Source organism: Glandiceps talaboti, chromosome 19, assembly GCF_964340395.1.
Source record: "Glandiceps talaboti chromosome 19, keGlaTala1.1, whole genome shotgun sequence".
In the NCBI taxonomy this organism is placed as follows: domain Eukaryota; kingdom Metazoa; phylum Hemichordata; class Enteropneusta; family Spengelidae; genus Glandiceps; species Glandiceps talaboti.
The window spans coordinates 15,286,432-15,303,917 of record NC_135567.1 but is presented as its reverse complement, the minus strand read 5'-3'; the positions used below and the strand labels follow the sequence as shown (position 1 = coordinate 15,303,917).

At 36.7% G+C, this 17,486-nt stretch overlaps 1 protein-coding gene across 1 annotated transcript; it reads right to left on the bottom strand.

The window, feature by feature from the left end:
- Nucleotides 1–695: 695 nt before the first annotated feature.
- Nucleotides 696–11,851, bottom strand: LOC144450238 (guanidinoacetate N-methyltransferase-like). The gene is made up of 4 exons (XM_078140830.1): nucleotides 11,596–11,851; nucleotides 4,880–5,089; nucleotides 2,873–3,051; nucleotides 696–1,164 (listed from the first exon to the last, which is right to left on the bottom strand). Exons 1-4 carry the CDS (start codon nucleotides 11,789–11,791, stop codon nucleotides 1,024–1,026), a joined length of 726 nt encoding a protein of 241 aa, XP_077996956.1. The 5' UTR covers nucleotides 11,792–11,851; the 3' UTR covers nucleotides 696–1,023.
- Between the last annotated feature and the right edge of the window lie 5,635 nt (nucleotides 11,852–17,486).

The following is a 17,486-nucleotide window of genomic DNA, read 5'->3' as shown; positions in this document are numbered from 1 at the left end:
GTATTGAGTGGTCTGTGGGAAGCCTGTTTCTTATCTATCTAAATTGTTCTTAGGGAACATGAAATGTGCACAGTCGTTCGGTGATCCCTTGATGTTTTACCTGTAAGTGAAATATTTTTCAAAAGTATTGAGTTAGAAATACACAAACTTTTAAAAGTACTTACATTCTTTTGGTTTCAAACACGTGTATGTATCCAATCATATTTAGTATATTATTACCATGGCAACATACGAGTTGGGCTGAATTCAAACTTGAATTTGTTTGTGTTGAAATTTGCTTCTGTACATAATACATTGTTCCTTGCTAACTATACAAAGATAAATGTAAACGTAAAATGTACTTTTTCAGTATGTCTCTACGACATTTTTGACACGTCTCGAAAACCCTCAGGAAGGTAAGTTTTAAAGTGGTCATATGGATGAGGATTAGGTATTTATCTTGGATTTTTAATTTAAAAAACATATTTATCATGGCTTTTTACATGAAAAACACAACATATGCCAAGTCCTTGTTTGTAACTCAATATATTGTAAAAAGCTAAAGAATGTGTCAAATACTTGTTAATGTACCAACAATAACAAAGATCTTACACATTTATCAGTCTTTTGCAATGTATTGAGTTACAAACAAGGACTTGGTATATGTTGTGTTTTTCATGTAAAAAGCCATGATAAAATTGTTTTATAAATTAAAAAGCCAAGATAAATACCTAATCCTCATCCATATGGCCACTTTAATCTTGCAAAGATTACTTAAAATATGTAATATTATTACATAAAGTTCATTATTTTCTGTCTGTAAGTGTAAACGAGCTGAGAGGGGTGGGGTGGGGGTAGGGATTGGTTTGAAGTAGAGAGCAATGGTGGATGGGGGGTGGGTGGAGAGATATTGGTTTGAAAATTTGACAATGACTTGGATACATGCACCTGATGAATAAACATGAGCACCCCTATTCTCATAAATAGAATGACCTAAAATACTTATTTCTGGGAGGTCAAGGTGCAAAGTTGAAGGGTCAAAGTTTATTCTTTGACGACCTTTGGTCCAATCATCTTGTGAAAGGAATAATACTTGCACTCCTTCTCTGGTTCGATATCCATTGTTTCCGTTGAGATATTCTCTTTCTTGAAACCAGACTCCAAAAGATGAGGTACTTGAGTTTCCTGAAAAACATAAAAAAATATAGTAAAGAAAAAGTCAGACTTATTTCTGTCTTTGGTACAATTATACTGAGTACCTCTATCAAAAATAACAGATTTTGGGTGATACCATTTTTGCAGTAGTTATGTAGAGATGACTGTGTTCAGAACATCGTTTTATTAGTGGTGGACAATTAAAACTAACTTTGCAGGTGCCAATAATTTTTCTCTTTAACTCACTATCAAACTAACATATATTGATACAAAAATGATAGCATGTGCCTCTGATGTAGATTTATCAGTCTGCTTATATCTGTGTAAGTGACTCATATAGAAAACTGCAATGACTAACTTTCTCAGACATAAACAAACTGATAAAAAGATGGGGGGGGGGGGAATAATAATAAAAAATAAAAATAATAAACAAACTGATAAAAAGATGCAGAGAACCTGCATCAGAAGCATCCGTTGTTTTGTATCAATGTATGTTAGTTTGATAGTGTGAGATGGAAAAGACTTTACAGCACCTTCAAAGTCAGTTTTTAACTGTCTACTACAGATTAAATGATATTCTGATCAGAGGAATTTCTAAACGGGTGCTGCAACAGTGGTAAAATAGCACCTTGGTAACTTACTCAACTTTGAAATCTTGTAAATCAGTCAGCATCCTACTGCACATGACATGAGAGATGTTTTACACTAAAGGGTATAGACATTCAGGACTCATGACTATTCAGTGTGCAATTTGAATATATTATTTCAGCTGACTCCCATGATGCAATAGCTTATAGCAAAGATACCCTATAAATGCACAAGATCAAATTGAAGTTTTTTCTGAAATTGCAAATAATTGTAGGTGATGTAAAAATCATAAAATGACTCTCCAGAACCAAGAGTGTACGAAAATGTCTCTATTTCTTGGGGTGGCATTCCAATTTAAGGAATGATCACTCAATGTCGCACAAACTCAATAATTAATTCAGGACACCCCCCCCCCCCCCCCCAATAAATGAACATTCACAAGTGCGTCATCAACACTTTATATGCGATGTAAACCATGAAAATAGCAGGTCACACCACAGAAACCATTGCCATGTACAAACATGGTGGTAATCACATTTAAAATACTACCAGAAACCCAGCACTATGTCTCACATTAGAAGTAAATTTTTATCAACTTATCAACATCTCAGTAGTAAATACAGAGCCTGTTATCATTGAAGGAGTGGAAGTTTTCGAAATTTGGTTAGAAGTGCGAAAATGAAGTTCAGCAATGGCATTGATGCCAGACCCTCTCCCCCATTTAAATGAATAAAGTTCGTTTATTGAGCTTGTGTGACATTGTGCAATTGTCTGTAGGATATATGCTGCTCAAACAGTCACACCACTTTGTAACTCCTCAACATGAACTACTTGTCTCTCTATCTGTGCATGGTATGAGTTTTAATATACACTATACGAAAAGTCATATTTGACCATGTCTTTCCACGAGATTAAATCTTTACCAGAGGATGTGTAAATGTGGTGAGTATGACTCATGAGAAGTGACACCTTTGACTTAATTTACCCCCGGTGATCTCTCCCCTGGGGGCTGTAAACAGTCAAAAGTGTCACTTCGTATTGTACTACCGCTTGATAGAGATGGTAGTTAGGTGGGTCACAGGTTGGGTAAAGGTGGGTAAATTTGACTTTTCGTATAGTGATATTTTTTAGGAAAGTTAACAAAACTCACCTGAAACATTTTCTCAATGTCGTTATATTTATCTTTTAAGAATTCACCCCACGATGTTAGATTACAGTATGTAAGGATTCCGCCAGGTTTTAAAAGTCGGTACGCATGCTTCTTAATAAAATTAAACTGGTGAGTGTGCCAGTCGGCTTCTGAGAGGGGATATGTATCGTACAAAATACCTGAAAAATAGAAATAAAGAATTTTGTTACAAAATGTCTCAGTTTGTCATCAGAGGTTAACAGTCCACGGATAACCTGGTATAATTGACACCCAGTTGATGCAGGCACAGTGTTACTGTATGAAGGCAATACCCACCTTCCAAAAGCATTTTTAAAAATTATGGTAACTGTAAAACAATTATGGAATGAAAAGTTTTTGGCAGTTCAATGTTAGCACTGAGCTAGTCTGGTGTTACATATTAACATAGGACTGGTGAAGGCATTAACCCTTCCAGTTGCTAACACATATTTGTGAGGTGTTAGTACCAGCCTAGTGTTAGCACTGAGCTAGTCTGGTGTTAACATAGGACTGGTGCAGACATTAACCCTTCCAGTTACGAACACATACTGGTGAAGTGTTAGTGTCAGCCTAGTGTTAGCACCGAGCTAGTCTGGTGTTAACATAGGACTGGTGCAGACATTAACCCTTCCAGTTACGAACACATACAGGTGAGGTGTTAGTGTCAGCCTAGTGTTAGCACTGAGCTAGTCTGGTGTTAACATAGGACTGGTATAGACATTAACCCTTCCAGTTACGAACACATACAGGTGAGGTGTTAGTGTCAGCCTAGTGTTAGCACTGAGCTAGTCTGGTGTTAAAATAGGACTGGTATAGACATTAACCCTTCCAGTTACGAACACATACTGGTGAGGTGTTAGTGTCAGCCTAGTGTTAGCACTGAGCTAGTCTGGTGTTAACATAGGACTGGTATAGACATTAACCCTTCCAGTTACGAACACATACTGGTGAGGTGTTAGTGTCAGCCTAGTGTTAGCACTGAGCTAGTCTGGTGTTAACATAGGACTGGTATAGACATTAACCCTTCCAGTTATGAACACATACTGGTGAGGTGTTAGTGTCAGCCTAGTGTTAGCACTGAGCTAGTCTGGTGTTAACATATAGGACTGGTACAGACATTAACCCTTCCAGTTACTAACACATACTGGTGAGGTGTTAGTGTCAGCCTAGTGTTAGCACTGAGCTAGTCTGGTGTTAACATAGGACTGGTATAGACATTAACCCTTCCAGTTATGAACACATACTGGTGAGGTGTTAGTGTCAGCCTAGTGTTAGCACTGAGCTAGTCTGGTGTTAACATAGGACTGGTACAGACATTAACCCTACCAGTTGCTAACACATACTGGTGAGGTGTTCGTGCCAGCCTAGTGTTAGCACTGAGCTAGTCTGGTGTTAACATAGGACTGGTACAGACATTAACCCTTCCAGTTGCTAACACATACTGGTGAGGTGTTAGTGTAAGGCTGGTGTTATCACTGAGCTATTGTCTGGTGTTAACATAGGACTGGTACAGACATTAACCCTTCCAGTTGCTAACACATACTGGTGAGGTGTTAGTGCCAGCCTAGTGTTAGCACTGAGCTAGTCTGGTGTTAACATAGGACTGGTACAGACATTTACCCTTCCAGTTGCTAATACATACTGGTTAGGTGTTAGTGCCAGCCTAGTGTTAGCACTGAGCTAGTCTGGTGTTAACATAGGACTGGTGCAGACATTAACCCTTCCAGTTACGAACACATACTGGTGAGGTGTTAGTGCCAGCCTAGTGTTAGCACTGAGCTAGTCTAGTGTTACCATAGGATTCGACAATAACCCTTCCAGTTGCTAACACATACTGGTGAGGTGCAATGTATTAGTGTCAGGCTGGTGTTTGCACTGAGCTAGTCTGAAGACAGTCCCAAATCAGAAGCAATGCTTCAGCTGAAAAATAGAGACAAATGATTCATAAATCAACAGAAAACTCAAACATCAATATTTTCAAGTCCTTACCATCGAACTGGTTATCTTCTAGTGTTGGCACAACATCTTCCCACATTCCTTTACGTGGTGTGATTTTATGTGGTTGTTTCTTGGCCCATTCTTGTAATCTGTTAAAGACGCCGTCGTTACACTCAATAATGACATGTTCTTCAATGTTATTCTCTTCAATCTTAGTAGCAGCTATGGCCATACCGAATCCTATCTCTAAGACCTTACCACCTGCAAGTGTAAAAATGTATACTATTAATCACCATAGAGGGCAGCGTTCTCTTCAATCTTACATGTCATGCCTGCTATTACCATACCGAATCAGGGCTCGAAAATTAACAGTAGTCCCATGTCCACAGACTACCAATTCTTGTCATGGGGCTACTATAATTTGCAGCTTATAGTCCCGTGTCCACAAACTACCAATTCTTGTCATGGGGCTACCATAGTTTAGAACTAGGGTGGGGTAGATGTGTATACAGAATTGGGAATGCCAAGTTGACCCCTTTTCATTGTTTTTTTCTGGGATAGCTAACAGCTGTTTGGTATATGCTAAATAGGGATTACAAGTCAGTCAATTACATGTATTATCTAATACAACACAATTGAACACAGTATGTCCTTCGAGACAATTTGATGTGCCACTGACACACACAATTTGTAGTGATGCACCAAAATTTGGTCTTCCCCTATCTCTTACTATGTGGTGAGTGTACCCTCTAAGCCAATTTGATGTGCCACTGACACACACAATTTCTAGTGAACAATTTCTAGTGACGCACAAAAATTTGGTGTTCTCCTATCTCTTACTATGTGGTGACTCACAAGAAATGCCAGTTTTCTCATTTTGACTCACAACAAAATTTGGCTATCACTAGAGGACACACTGGTACATCTCAGACCACTAAAAGGTTTCCTAAGAGGTCTGAGATTGTACATGTACTAACTTGACACTACTTTCACCCTTGACTATATTTACACTAAATACATTTATACAAAAGGAAGACTTGCTTTCACTTTGAAAGTCTAAATACAAAAGGGTTGAAGTGATACAAACAATACAAGTACTTATCTCTCACAATACACAAACTTGACTATGTTAATTTGTCCTGCACTTGAAATTGTTTTTGTTCAGTTCAGTGGAGGATTCACCTTACATTTTCACAATCTGGTCTCACTGACACTGTTACCAAACCTCTTGCCCCCAGCAGTGTGATGTAAACACTGGATTATAGACATGCTGAAACTGCTTTTTTATGGTTGGTAAACCTTGATAACAGAAAGGGAAAATTCTGACACAGAGCTCCAGTACAGCAGTTTAGTGCTATTCATTCTATGGCATCAAATCTCATAGATCTCTCTTTATGGTGGGGTAAAGAGATAATGGGATGTCCCACTGGTAGAGCCTATCATCTAATTATAGTTACAGACAACCAGTACTGGTGCTTGTACATCTATGATACAGATACACATACAGATACAGATACAGACACAGATACAGATACGGATACAGGTACAGATACAGATACAGATACAGGTACAGATACAGATACAGATACAGATACAGATACAGATACAGAGTGGTTCTCCCCTTTATGTAATGTAAAAATATTACAAATATCCAGTTTGAAAAGGCAAACTGTCGCCTATAGGGTCACAGGAGAAATGTTTCCACTGCAATCAATATTCTATGCTATGCAGCTTCTAGACTTTATCATCACTACATGTACTACATGTAGTTTAGTACATCTGTGGATCAATCTCATGAACTCTCTATGTAGTGCTGAGATGATCCATTACCATATGGGTACTGGTACATGGGGGATCTAGCCTATATCAACACCAGTATGCCCTCTAAGTCAATTTGATGTGCCACTGATGCACACAATTTCTAGTGATGCACCTAAATTTCATGTTCCCCTTTCTCTCACTATGTGGTCAGTGTTCCCTCTAAGCCAATTTGACATACCACTGATGCACACAATTTCTAGTGACACGCCAAAATTTGGTGTTCTCCTATCTCTTACTATGTGGTGACTCTTAAGAAATGCCAGTTTTTCTCATTTTGACTGACAACAACAAAATTTGGCTGTCATTAGAGGGTACCCTGATCAACATTGACTTTAAAGTTTTAGTCTGGCACTATATGGAATAAAGAATAAACCCCTTGGGACAAAGACAAAGGAATGTCTTCAAGTTCAACAATAAACTTGACCTCCAAGGGTGTACCATATTTGCATGATAATGTGTTGTTGTGAGAAAAAAGTTAGCTCCTACATATGGTGCTAGTAAAAAAAATAAATGTTATTTACTTGATCTTGAACTTGAATGGAGTATTTTAATAAATGAAATATATTATGATAGTTTTGTGTTTGTATGAAGTGAGCAGAGCATATTGAGAGTGCATTTATTTGTAGCCACAGTTTGTATCCGTCACTGGTATAAGAAATCCTTAAACCACACAGCATAATGCACCCCTGTGATGTATACTACCAAATTAGCAGTAGTCCAGGACACATAGACTATTAAACATTGTATCTAAACCAACAAATTAGCAGTAGTCCAGGACACAGACTACTAAACATTGTATCTAGACTACCAAATTAGCAGTGGTCCAGGGTACATAGACTACTAAACATATTGTATCTAGACTACCAAATTAGCAGTAGTCCAGGACACATAGACTACTAAACATTGTATCTTGACTACCAAAATTAACAGTAGTCCAGGACACATAGACTACTAAACATTGTATCTAGACTACCAAATTAGCAGTAGTCCAAGGCACATAGACTACTAAACAATGTATCTTGACTACCAAATTAGCAGTAGTCCATTACACATAGACTACTAAACATTGTATCTAGACTACCAAATTAGCAGTAGTCCAGGACACATAGACTACTAAACATTGTATCTAGACTACCAAATTAGCAGTAGTCCAGGACACATAGACTACTAAACATTGTATCTAGACTACCAAATTAGCAGTAGTCCAGGCCACATATACTACTAAACATTGTATCTAGACTACCAAATTAGCAGTAGTCCAGGACACATAGACTACTAAACATTGTATCTAGACTACCAAATTAGCAGTAGTCCAGGACACATAGACTACTAAATATTGTATCTAGACTACCAAATTAGCAGTAGTCCAGGACACATAGACTACTAAACATTGTATCTTGACTACCAAATTAACAGTAGTCCAGGACACATAGACTACTAAACATTGTATCTAGACTACCAAATTAACAGTAGTCCAGGACACATAGACTACTAAACATTGTATCTAGACTACCAAATTAGCAGTAGTCCTGGGCACAGACTACCAAACATTGTATCTAGATTACCAAATTAGCAGTAGTCCAGCACACATAAACTACTAAACATTAAATCTACACTACCAAATTTATACAATGGTAGTCTGTTAGACCGATGGAAATTAATAGAAAATTGTATCTGAAGCAATACACTTGGATAAAACTGTCTATTGATGAGCATAGCACATACATTCATTTCACCCACATTTTCTAAATAGCATCCTTTTAACGCAAGTAAAGATGTCAAAACGAATACATTACCATATCTATCTACGTCACTAGAATTGCAAAATAAGAAATGGAAGGCGATTACTTTAGATGTACAGTATTGAAACAAGAAATCACGCGATGCCTATGGGGAGATAAAAGCAGGAAATGGTGGGTGGAAGACAGCGAAAACCAATTTAAAAATCTGTTATTCTGGGATTTCACTTTCATCACTTAAATCATCGTTGTCTACCCTTTGGCATTTTCAGATAATAATGTTTCTATTCAGGTTTATTTGACATTTATTTGCCTGTGTAGCATTTTAATATTGACTGTGATGAATTAAACACATGTACACAACACTATTGTAAAATCTCTCATTGAAATAAGTACATTGTACATACAACATATATCTTCAGAAATTAATTCTTTTTTGTATATTACAATATTTCCGTTCAGGTTAACTTCTCCATTTACATACATGTACATGTACTTAGAGCAAAATCAATAGTTCAAGGTATGATAAAAAAAATCTTTTACTTTGGGGGTGGGGGCATTTATTTTAAACCATTTTAGTTCTCATTCTACAAACATTTTTTTTTACTTCTTAACCTGTTTTGTACCCCTAAATACAAATATTTCTAAAAAAAAACTCGTCAAATTGAGAAATGGAAGAATTTTCGCTAGTAAATGCGTAACACTAAAATACAGTTGAAACTCACAAGTGTCAATGAAAGAGCCGTTTTTTCCTCACTACATACTTGCTTTCTGTATTCATAGCACTACATACTGATTTGAAATCTGAAATAATTTTCAATTTTGACCAATTGTATGAGCCAATTGTATGAGCCAATTACTACTACAAAAGTGCTGTTGTAAAACTTACATTAATTTCATACATTTTGAATATTTAATTTTCCATTTATATAATATCTCTCCTTTTTTTTCACTTATTTAATTATTATCGTATATGATAGAACATGCTTAAAATAGTAAATAAATACTCAGTGCCTGAAATAGCTTTTACCTCATGCTAGAGGGTCAAAATAGTACAAGAAGGCTGGCTTATTCTCATGCGTGCCTATACATATATTAATGCATGTGAAGCCCATGGAGTGGAAGTTACATTGTCAACCAAGAAATCGAATGTTCTTTATTTTTATGATGCATCAAGCAGTTGTATTTCAGGTAACGAGAATAAATTCAATAACTATTTCAGAGTCAAGACTTAAAGTGCATTGATACAATCAATTTGGAACCCAGGTGTGTGTGTAGGTAATAAGATGAAAGCCATGCTGAGATTTCATTCAATTCAAACACAACTGTCACACTAGTACTCAATCTGGTTACTTCCATCTCAAGCTGTTTTTAATCCAATATTTACAAAGACTTAAACAGAAATATCTAATACTGTGAGTAGCAAGACTCTTATAATTTATGAATTAAGTTCATATCTGCACTGAAACTAGGGAGAATTGATAATTTATGGATTGCTAAGGAGTATCATTTGTTGGGGGAAATGATACATTTGTTACTGAGCTAGGGAGTCTTGATAAGTTAAGAGGACAATTTTTGCTCCTTAGGCATGTCATACATGAGTGACCATTTGAGTCCAGACATGCAAATTGTGGGGAAAATAATTTCAAGGGGAATATCATGTACATTTGCTGTTAAGCTAGGGAGTATTGATAAGTTGACAATGGAGTGTATAATTTGATGGAAGCTAAGGAGTACTGGGAAAAATGACAACATTTTATGAAATTGGTGGAAATATACATTTGTCACCTTGCTAGGGGGTTTGAATATTGCTTAACTTCTGGAGAGTCACAGTTTAGGCTAGACTGTAAGATATGTCGTGTTGTTCAGCTCTATCAGCCTTCTAAATAATGCGAGTACTGGCTTAATAATGTGGCATGGATGTCATATCTTACAGTCAGTTTGGGCATGTAGTGATAAATGTTTACATTAGTTAAGGAATTTGCATTAAGTATTAGATAAAAGAAAATATAATTATGTGTTTCAGATAACACGAAAACAGGATAGGTAGGTTGAGAATATATTTTATTTTATCTCTTTACTTGTTTTAATTTTTGAAAAATATTGCTTCGACCCAAAAACAACGAAATGTTGGCCAGAATACCCCTATTCTGTAATAGTTTTAATGAAATATGTACCCTAGTACTAGTCTAGTGCTAACCCTCATAGAATCTGTTGGTGTTTTTAATAGACCATATTCCATAATTGCCACTCAGACAATTATGTACCTACCCACTCTAAATAGCTGTCCTGATGTTATCACAAACCCCCTTCCCACATTTTGTTCTAGCAGATACCCAAACACAAATGTTGATACTTCAGAAGCTTGGCATTTTACCCCCCCCCCCCCCCCACCCCAAACATTTTTCTGTTTGTAAAAAATGGAAATATAAAACACAAGTTTTGCATTTCAAGTTGGGCCATTTAATTCTTGCATAATCTGGATGCCTCAAGGGTTGTTGATAATACTAATTTCTAAATCAAAAAAGACAAATGAAGCTGAAATTTAATTAGACACTAATTAATATACCGGTACCATCAAACATGTGAGATTGTGACCTTTAGTAACTTGTCCTATCATCAGAGTTCAAAAGTCAAAGGTCATATTATTATGATCATCAATTGCAAATTTGACCTCGATGTCAAGGATCGGTGCAATATGAGGTCAGTCGATGTATCCGACCTCACCAAACTACACGTGTACGGTAGGTGGTGGGTCGAACATGTGCGACGCGTCGTAAAAAACACGATAGACTTTAGGGTGCTATACAGAAAAGGCGCACCCGTCCTTGACGCGACAGGCTCGCAATAGACATTCCTTTGAATATTAAACTGTCTGGCAGGTTAAAACGGGACACAAAAGCGCATCGCAACAAAAGGCAGTTGTTACGATAAAATTGTCGCGAGATCAAAGATGTGATACGACAGTTGGTGACCCCATCGAGGTTATTTTATCGCCAACATGGTTGCCGTGCGAGACCGGCTGCACATGGCATTGCATGATCATTACTAGCGGTTTTCGAAACAAATCTCTATGAAAACGTGTAGTAATAATATATTCGTAACACTGCTCGTGAATCGCACACTCGACAAGAAGCCCTCACAATATGAGATTTCAACGTTAAGAATTTCCCACCGAAAATAAAGATTGTGAATGAAACACTATACCTTTTGACGAGGCGATGTTAGCCAACATGTGCATGTATGGTGTTTCCCATCGCTCCATGACCGGCTTTCCCATGATTTCCAAGTGATCGTCTGATTCATCGTAATCTGCAGTCGCCTTTTTCCAATCGCCTTTACAGTTTTCACCTTCCTGGAAGATTTTTTCCGTGGCGGAACTCTCTACCTGCACGTCTGCCATTCCGATAGCTTACTAGCGTTGAGTTTATCTGTGATACCGGTAGCACACGAATGAAAAAGACTTCACTATGGCAGCTGTCACAGACTTTGAACATACCCCCACTGCGCTGATAAACATGTATGCAGATGCGTGCGCACCCTTCAGTGAAACGTAATACACGAAGATAATAGAATAGCTATTTGAAATATGCTAAAAATGTAAAAACTGCCCAAGAAACATGCCTCAACAAAATATTTCACAAAACATATTTGTTGCACGATGTAAAAAACCTAAAAGAATTTTATTGGACAATGTTATTACACAAATAAAATGTAATCAATACAGTTTCATTGGCAATATTTAAATCGCTTTTCACGATTTTCTCTTTGCATGCAAAATGTCCTCCTTGCCAATTTCATTTTGTAGTTATTTGTTTGCTACTTACACTATTAACGGAGAAGTGTTCCTAGCTGAAAATAATTTATTCCACAGTTCCACTTGACAGCATTTTCAGTAACATAATCACGTGTAAGGAAATAGTGTATGCTGTATGTTGGTTGTTCTGTGTACTACTAGTATTACGGATGTGCGATCACCAGCAGTAAGCTGAGGTACTGGGTAGCTCGGGGAAGTCAAACCGAGGTTAATAATTTGACAAAATTGACATTTTATTGTATTCTGATAGAAATATTCTGATACATACCTCAGGAAACAAATGCCTGTGATGATGGCATGGTGATGATGATGATGATGATGAACAACAACAACAACAACAACAACAACAACAACAACAACGCAACGACCCTAAAAATACATTACGAAACAATAATCAGATTTTTTTTATTACAACGTAAGGACATTATCGCGATAGCAACGCGTTCCCATGGCGACGTAGTATCGTAGATAAGAATGTAGACACTGTGTGGGTTGGCGATGATAATCAAACATTTATATATTCAAGCCTCGAGCTTATCACGTGTCTGGTTTCTGTCAACACTGAATTTGTGAAGATGACGTAAAATAGCAATGATGAACAAAGCATGGATAATCATAAAAGTTTATGGACACAGTTCCCACCACGTACCACACCTTTGCATGAGTGAGTACCCAACGCCCGGGAGCTCAGCCATGTAGTCAGGTACCACTAAGTTGACGCAGGCAGACACAGACAGCAGACATTGGAAGCATGCTTCCATTGTTTGCTGCCTGTGTCTGCCTGCTTCAACTTAGTTCAGGTACCACGCATGAACTCAGTACTCAGAGGTCAATGCCTCATTCCCTGACCCTGAATATCGCCCTCTACCGGTATTTATTGGTATCAAGACGTCATCGAAGGTATGAGTATGACGACATTCTCCTTCCTTATTTTATTAGAATTGACCAACGTTTAAAATTCAAGCATGGCCAAAATAATGGCCAAATGTTTTCAATGGCCAAAATTATGACCAATTTCTTCAGTAGCCATTTAAAAAATAATGGCCATTATTTTGGTCAAAGTTGAATTTTAAACGGTCATCTCCAGTTCTGAAGTAATTGAAATCTCAGCCCACTAAAAATAAATGAATCTCGAGGTTGTTTTTAACACAGTAACTGTAATGGGACACAGTGAATGGATAAAATGTCACAACATCGTAAACTAATCGTCAGAATATACTCACTTAGTAACCGGTTTATCCGAATTATTAATGATAATAATGTAACATGGCACTGATGACGATGGCATTACCAACACCAAATATCCCTTTAAACTGCTTTCACTTGGTAAATAAAATAATGAACAGAATGACATAACATTATTGATTGATTGATTGATTGATTGATTGATTGATTGATTGATTGATTGATTGATTGATTGATTGATTGATTGATTGATTGATTGATTGATTGATTGATTGATTGATTGATTATTTATTTATTTATTTATTTATTTATTCATTTGAGATGTCTACAGGATTACCTCATTTACAGACACTCAGAAATTGGAAAAGAGTAAAATGCATTCAATATTTACAAAATTAATAAAAGATAGAAATAAACTAAACTAAAAGTAGATCGAATAACCGAAACTTCCTTTAATTCACATATCAACTAATTCATTCAATGAAGATCAAAATACAGTTTGTGAAATTAACGTTGGTGTAGATCAAGCATCACTGAACGCCGCCTCTGGATTATCAGTCTCTAAAGTGATGACTGAGTGTTCTGCTGAGTCAGCAAACACCGTTGCTATGGCAGCATTAACAAAGTCATCTCACATTTTCTGACATTATACATGTAACAGTTGGTAGATTATGTGAGTATCACATGTTTGGTCTACTCTGCTGTAATATTGATCGAACATCATAGGACTCCAAACAGCAAAACAAAACAATATAGAATAATGTGATAGGTAAACAAAACAACGGGTACGGGTTGAACTGCTGAGAGGTGTTCATTTCCTAGTAAGGCGTAAACATTTTTTGTGTGGTTCCGATTACATTCAATTTTAAAATAGGTGGGGTAGGTGGATTTTTTATTTTATTTTATTTATATTTTTTCCATTTGCGAGTGTCTAGTTCAGGTTTTCCATTGTTTTCCAAATGGTCTCTGTGTTGTTTATTTCTTTCTATCAGATGTACAGCCATTACAGTTTGGAAGAATAGTTTTATATTGTCTTTTTAAGTTGATGTCAGTTCCCGCACCCACTATTTCTTGCGAGACTTCACGATTTTCGCGATTTTATTACTATTTTCCTCGAATACGTAAACAAATTTTTAGGGTCGGTGTGAAAAACTAGGTGGGGTCGTGTAACCGGAACAAACAACTTTTTATTATTTGGCCTAAGGAAAACTGATGAATGAACCCGACTGAAATCGATTGCTATTGTCGATACTTTCACCTTCATGAGTATAAAAAAGGACAATGTCATCAATATATCAATTCAGAGAAATACATAAATAGTTTTTTAAATGTAGTCGCATATAATATTTTGTGAAACAAAGTGACATGTTTAGTGGACAATGACTTATAATTCATAACCCAACGACAAAACATTTGTATGTTGTATTCCAATCTGTATATGCGCATTTTGAAAGTTCCATTAGTTCTTGCCAACATGGATTTGTCAAGGGTCGATCAACTACCACGAATCTTGTGGAGTACATTGACTTTATGGGCGGTGAACTCGATAAAGGCAGACAGGTGGATTCGCTGTACCTTGATTATTCGAAAGCATTTGATTCTGTTAACCATCTGCTTCTCATACACAAGTTGAAATCCTATGGTATTAGTGGATGCCTTCTCGAATGGTTTCGTTCTTATTTAAATAACCGACAATAGCGTGTTGTCATTGGAGGTACCTCGTCTACATGGCGAAATGTTATATCAGGTGTACCTCAGGGTTCCATCTTGGGTCCGCTCGTAGGAAATTGCTGGATGCAGTCTTTTTATATAAATGCGTAAATGGCTCTTTTAATTCAATATATATTGTTGCCAATGTTCTTTTTCATGTGCCATCCAGGAATCTCCGTTCCCACTACACATTTAAAATGGCACGTTTTAATTCTACTCAAAGGAAAAAACTCGTTTTTACCTAGGACCTTCAATTTTATCAACACCTTGCAAAACACTGACATATTTTCAAGTCTCAGTACTTTTAGAAAAAATGTCCAAAATGAAATAGTTGATGTGTGAACGCAATTTCGGTAATTTTTATCTTCTTTTAATTTATTTTATTTCTATTTTTACTACTTTTGTAAATATTGTATGTATTTTAGTCTTTCCAATTTCAGAGTGTCTGTAAATGGGGTAATCCTGTAGACATCTCAAATAAATAAATAAAACCAGTGAGGTTTTAATTTGTATGCAAATTAGTTGGTAGTGAATTATCATATTACACTACTACCGGCTGGCTGAGCTGTTGATGTTAAATGCAAATTAGTGAAAATGTTCGATTGACGCCAATGGCTGGAATTTGAGGTAAACGCAAATTCACTGTCAGTGTGTGTATAGTCTTTATCATCAGAAGCCAAACCGGTAGCAGTGTTGGAATCCCCAGTTTGCAGACTGTGTTGTGGTTATGGCGTTATACTACAGGCAGGATTTAGACATGCGATGTCCTCATGATAACATTTAGACATGCGATGTCCTCATGATAACATTTGCAGCCACAGTGCACTGTAACAGCTACAGGCGGGTTTGAGGCGTGTCCCAAGTCTTGGTACTCTGAGAACGAACATTTTATCCGGACTCGGATTGAAGTTTTTAATGTGTTCCTATCCTTGGATTAAAAGGAACCTCTGCACAGAGTACATTATATGGTAAATGACTTGTTGCAGACGTGATACTGGTTTTGAACTAGCAGAGCGAACTGTGTGCACTCTTATTTAGACAATATCAATTTTGAACTTTGACTGGAAATACTTGGAGTTCACACTGTGTTGCCAAATGAACATTTTTGTTGCAGTATTAGGTTGATCGCCATCAGTGAAAAGTTCAGTGTCGGAACCCTCACTTTGCATACTTACTGTCGTGATAAATAGAGTAATACTAATAGGTACAATTTGGACATATCCTCGTGATAATATTTACAGTAAAAATACAGTACTGTAACAGGTGTTTTTGAGGAGTGACCCAAGTCGGGGTACTCTAAGAACGGACATTTTATTCGGACTGGAATTGAAGTGAAAGTAACACGTTTTCAATGTGTTCACAGAGTACATTATATGGTAAATGACTTTTTTTGAACTAGTAGAGTGAATTGTGTGCACTCTTGGACAATAACAATTTTGACTGCAAATACTTGGACTTCGCATTTCAGTTGATCGCCATCAGTGAAAAGTTCAGCAACCGTAAGTCAAAGAAGTTTATATGCATTATATTATATTATGTAGTAGGTATGATTTGCACTGTCCATGTGCGAAGTCAATACTTTGATTTGAATACTCCAAGTTAGACTACAATATGTCGATGTTAAAGATTGTCAATTGTGTGTACAGCATTACAGAGTTGTTGCTAAAGTTTAAATAATAGTAGAAGGAACACACACACACACACACACACACACACACACACACACACACACACGAGTTTGAACTACAGTATTCTAAATTGAGGGTGGGCAAGGGTGTCCCCTCATACGATTTACAGAAAAAAATAAGTGTTGAATTACATTTACGAATTTTCAATTTTTATGAAAAACACAACTTATGAATTATGAAGAAAATAAACTGGAGTCGAAGTTTAAGAATTATTACTGAAAAGTTGCTGGAAAGGCATTCTCAGTGCATCTACCATTCCTTGTAAAACATGTGACAACACATTGATGATTGGTGATAAGATGAGGAGTCAGTGTCTCCTTACATTTTTGCAAACTGCTTTGAACGATTGTTTGTTGTGTATAGAGATATAGAAAATAAATTGTTGATTACACAGTACGCCGACCTCTGAATTACGATTTTGCAGATTTTATTGCAAGGTTTTACAAATAACCAAAAGTAAAATGGCCTGATTGCAAAGTACAAAAATACCCCTTGCCCACCCTCTAAATTGTCAGATGACGTCATGAGTCAAGTCTACAATGAAGTTAAAGAGTCAAGCAAAGTCAAGTAAAGGTAGGGCAAGCTCAAGCAAAGTCAAGTAAAGGCAAGGCAAGCTCAAGCAAAGTCAAGTAAAGGTAAGTCAGGTCAATTAAAGGTAAGTCAAGAGTCAAGTCAAGTAGAGTCGAATCAATATAGTT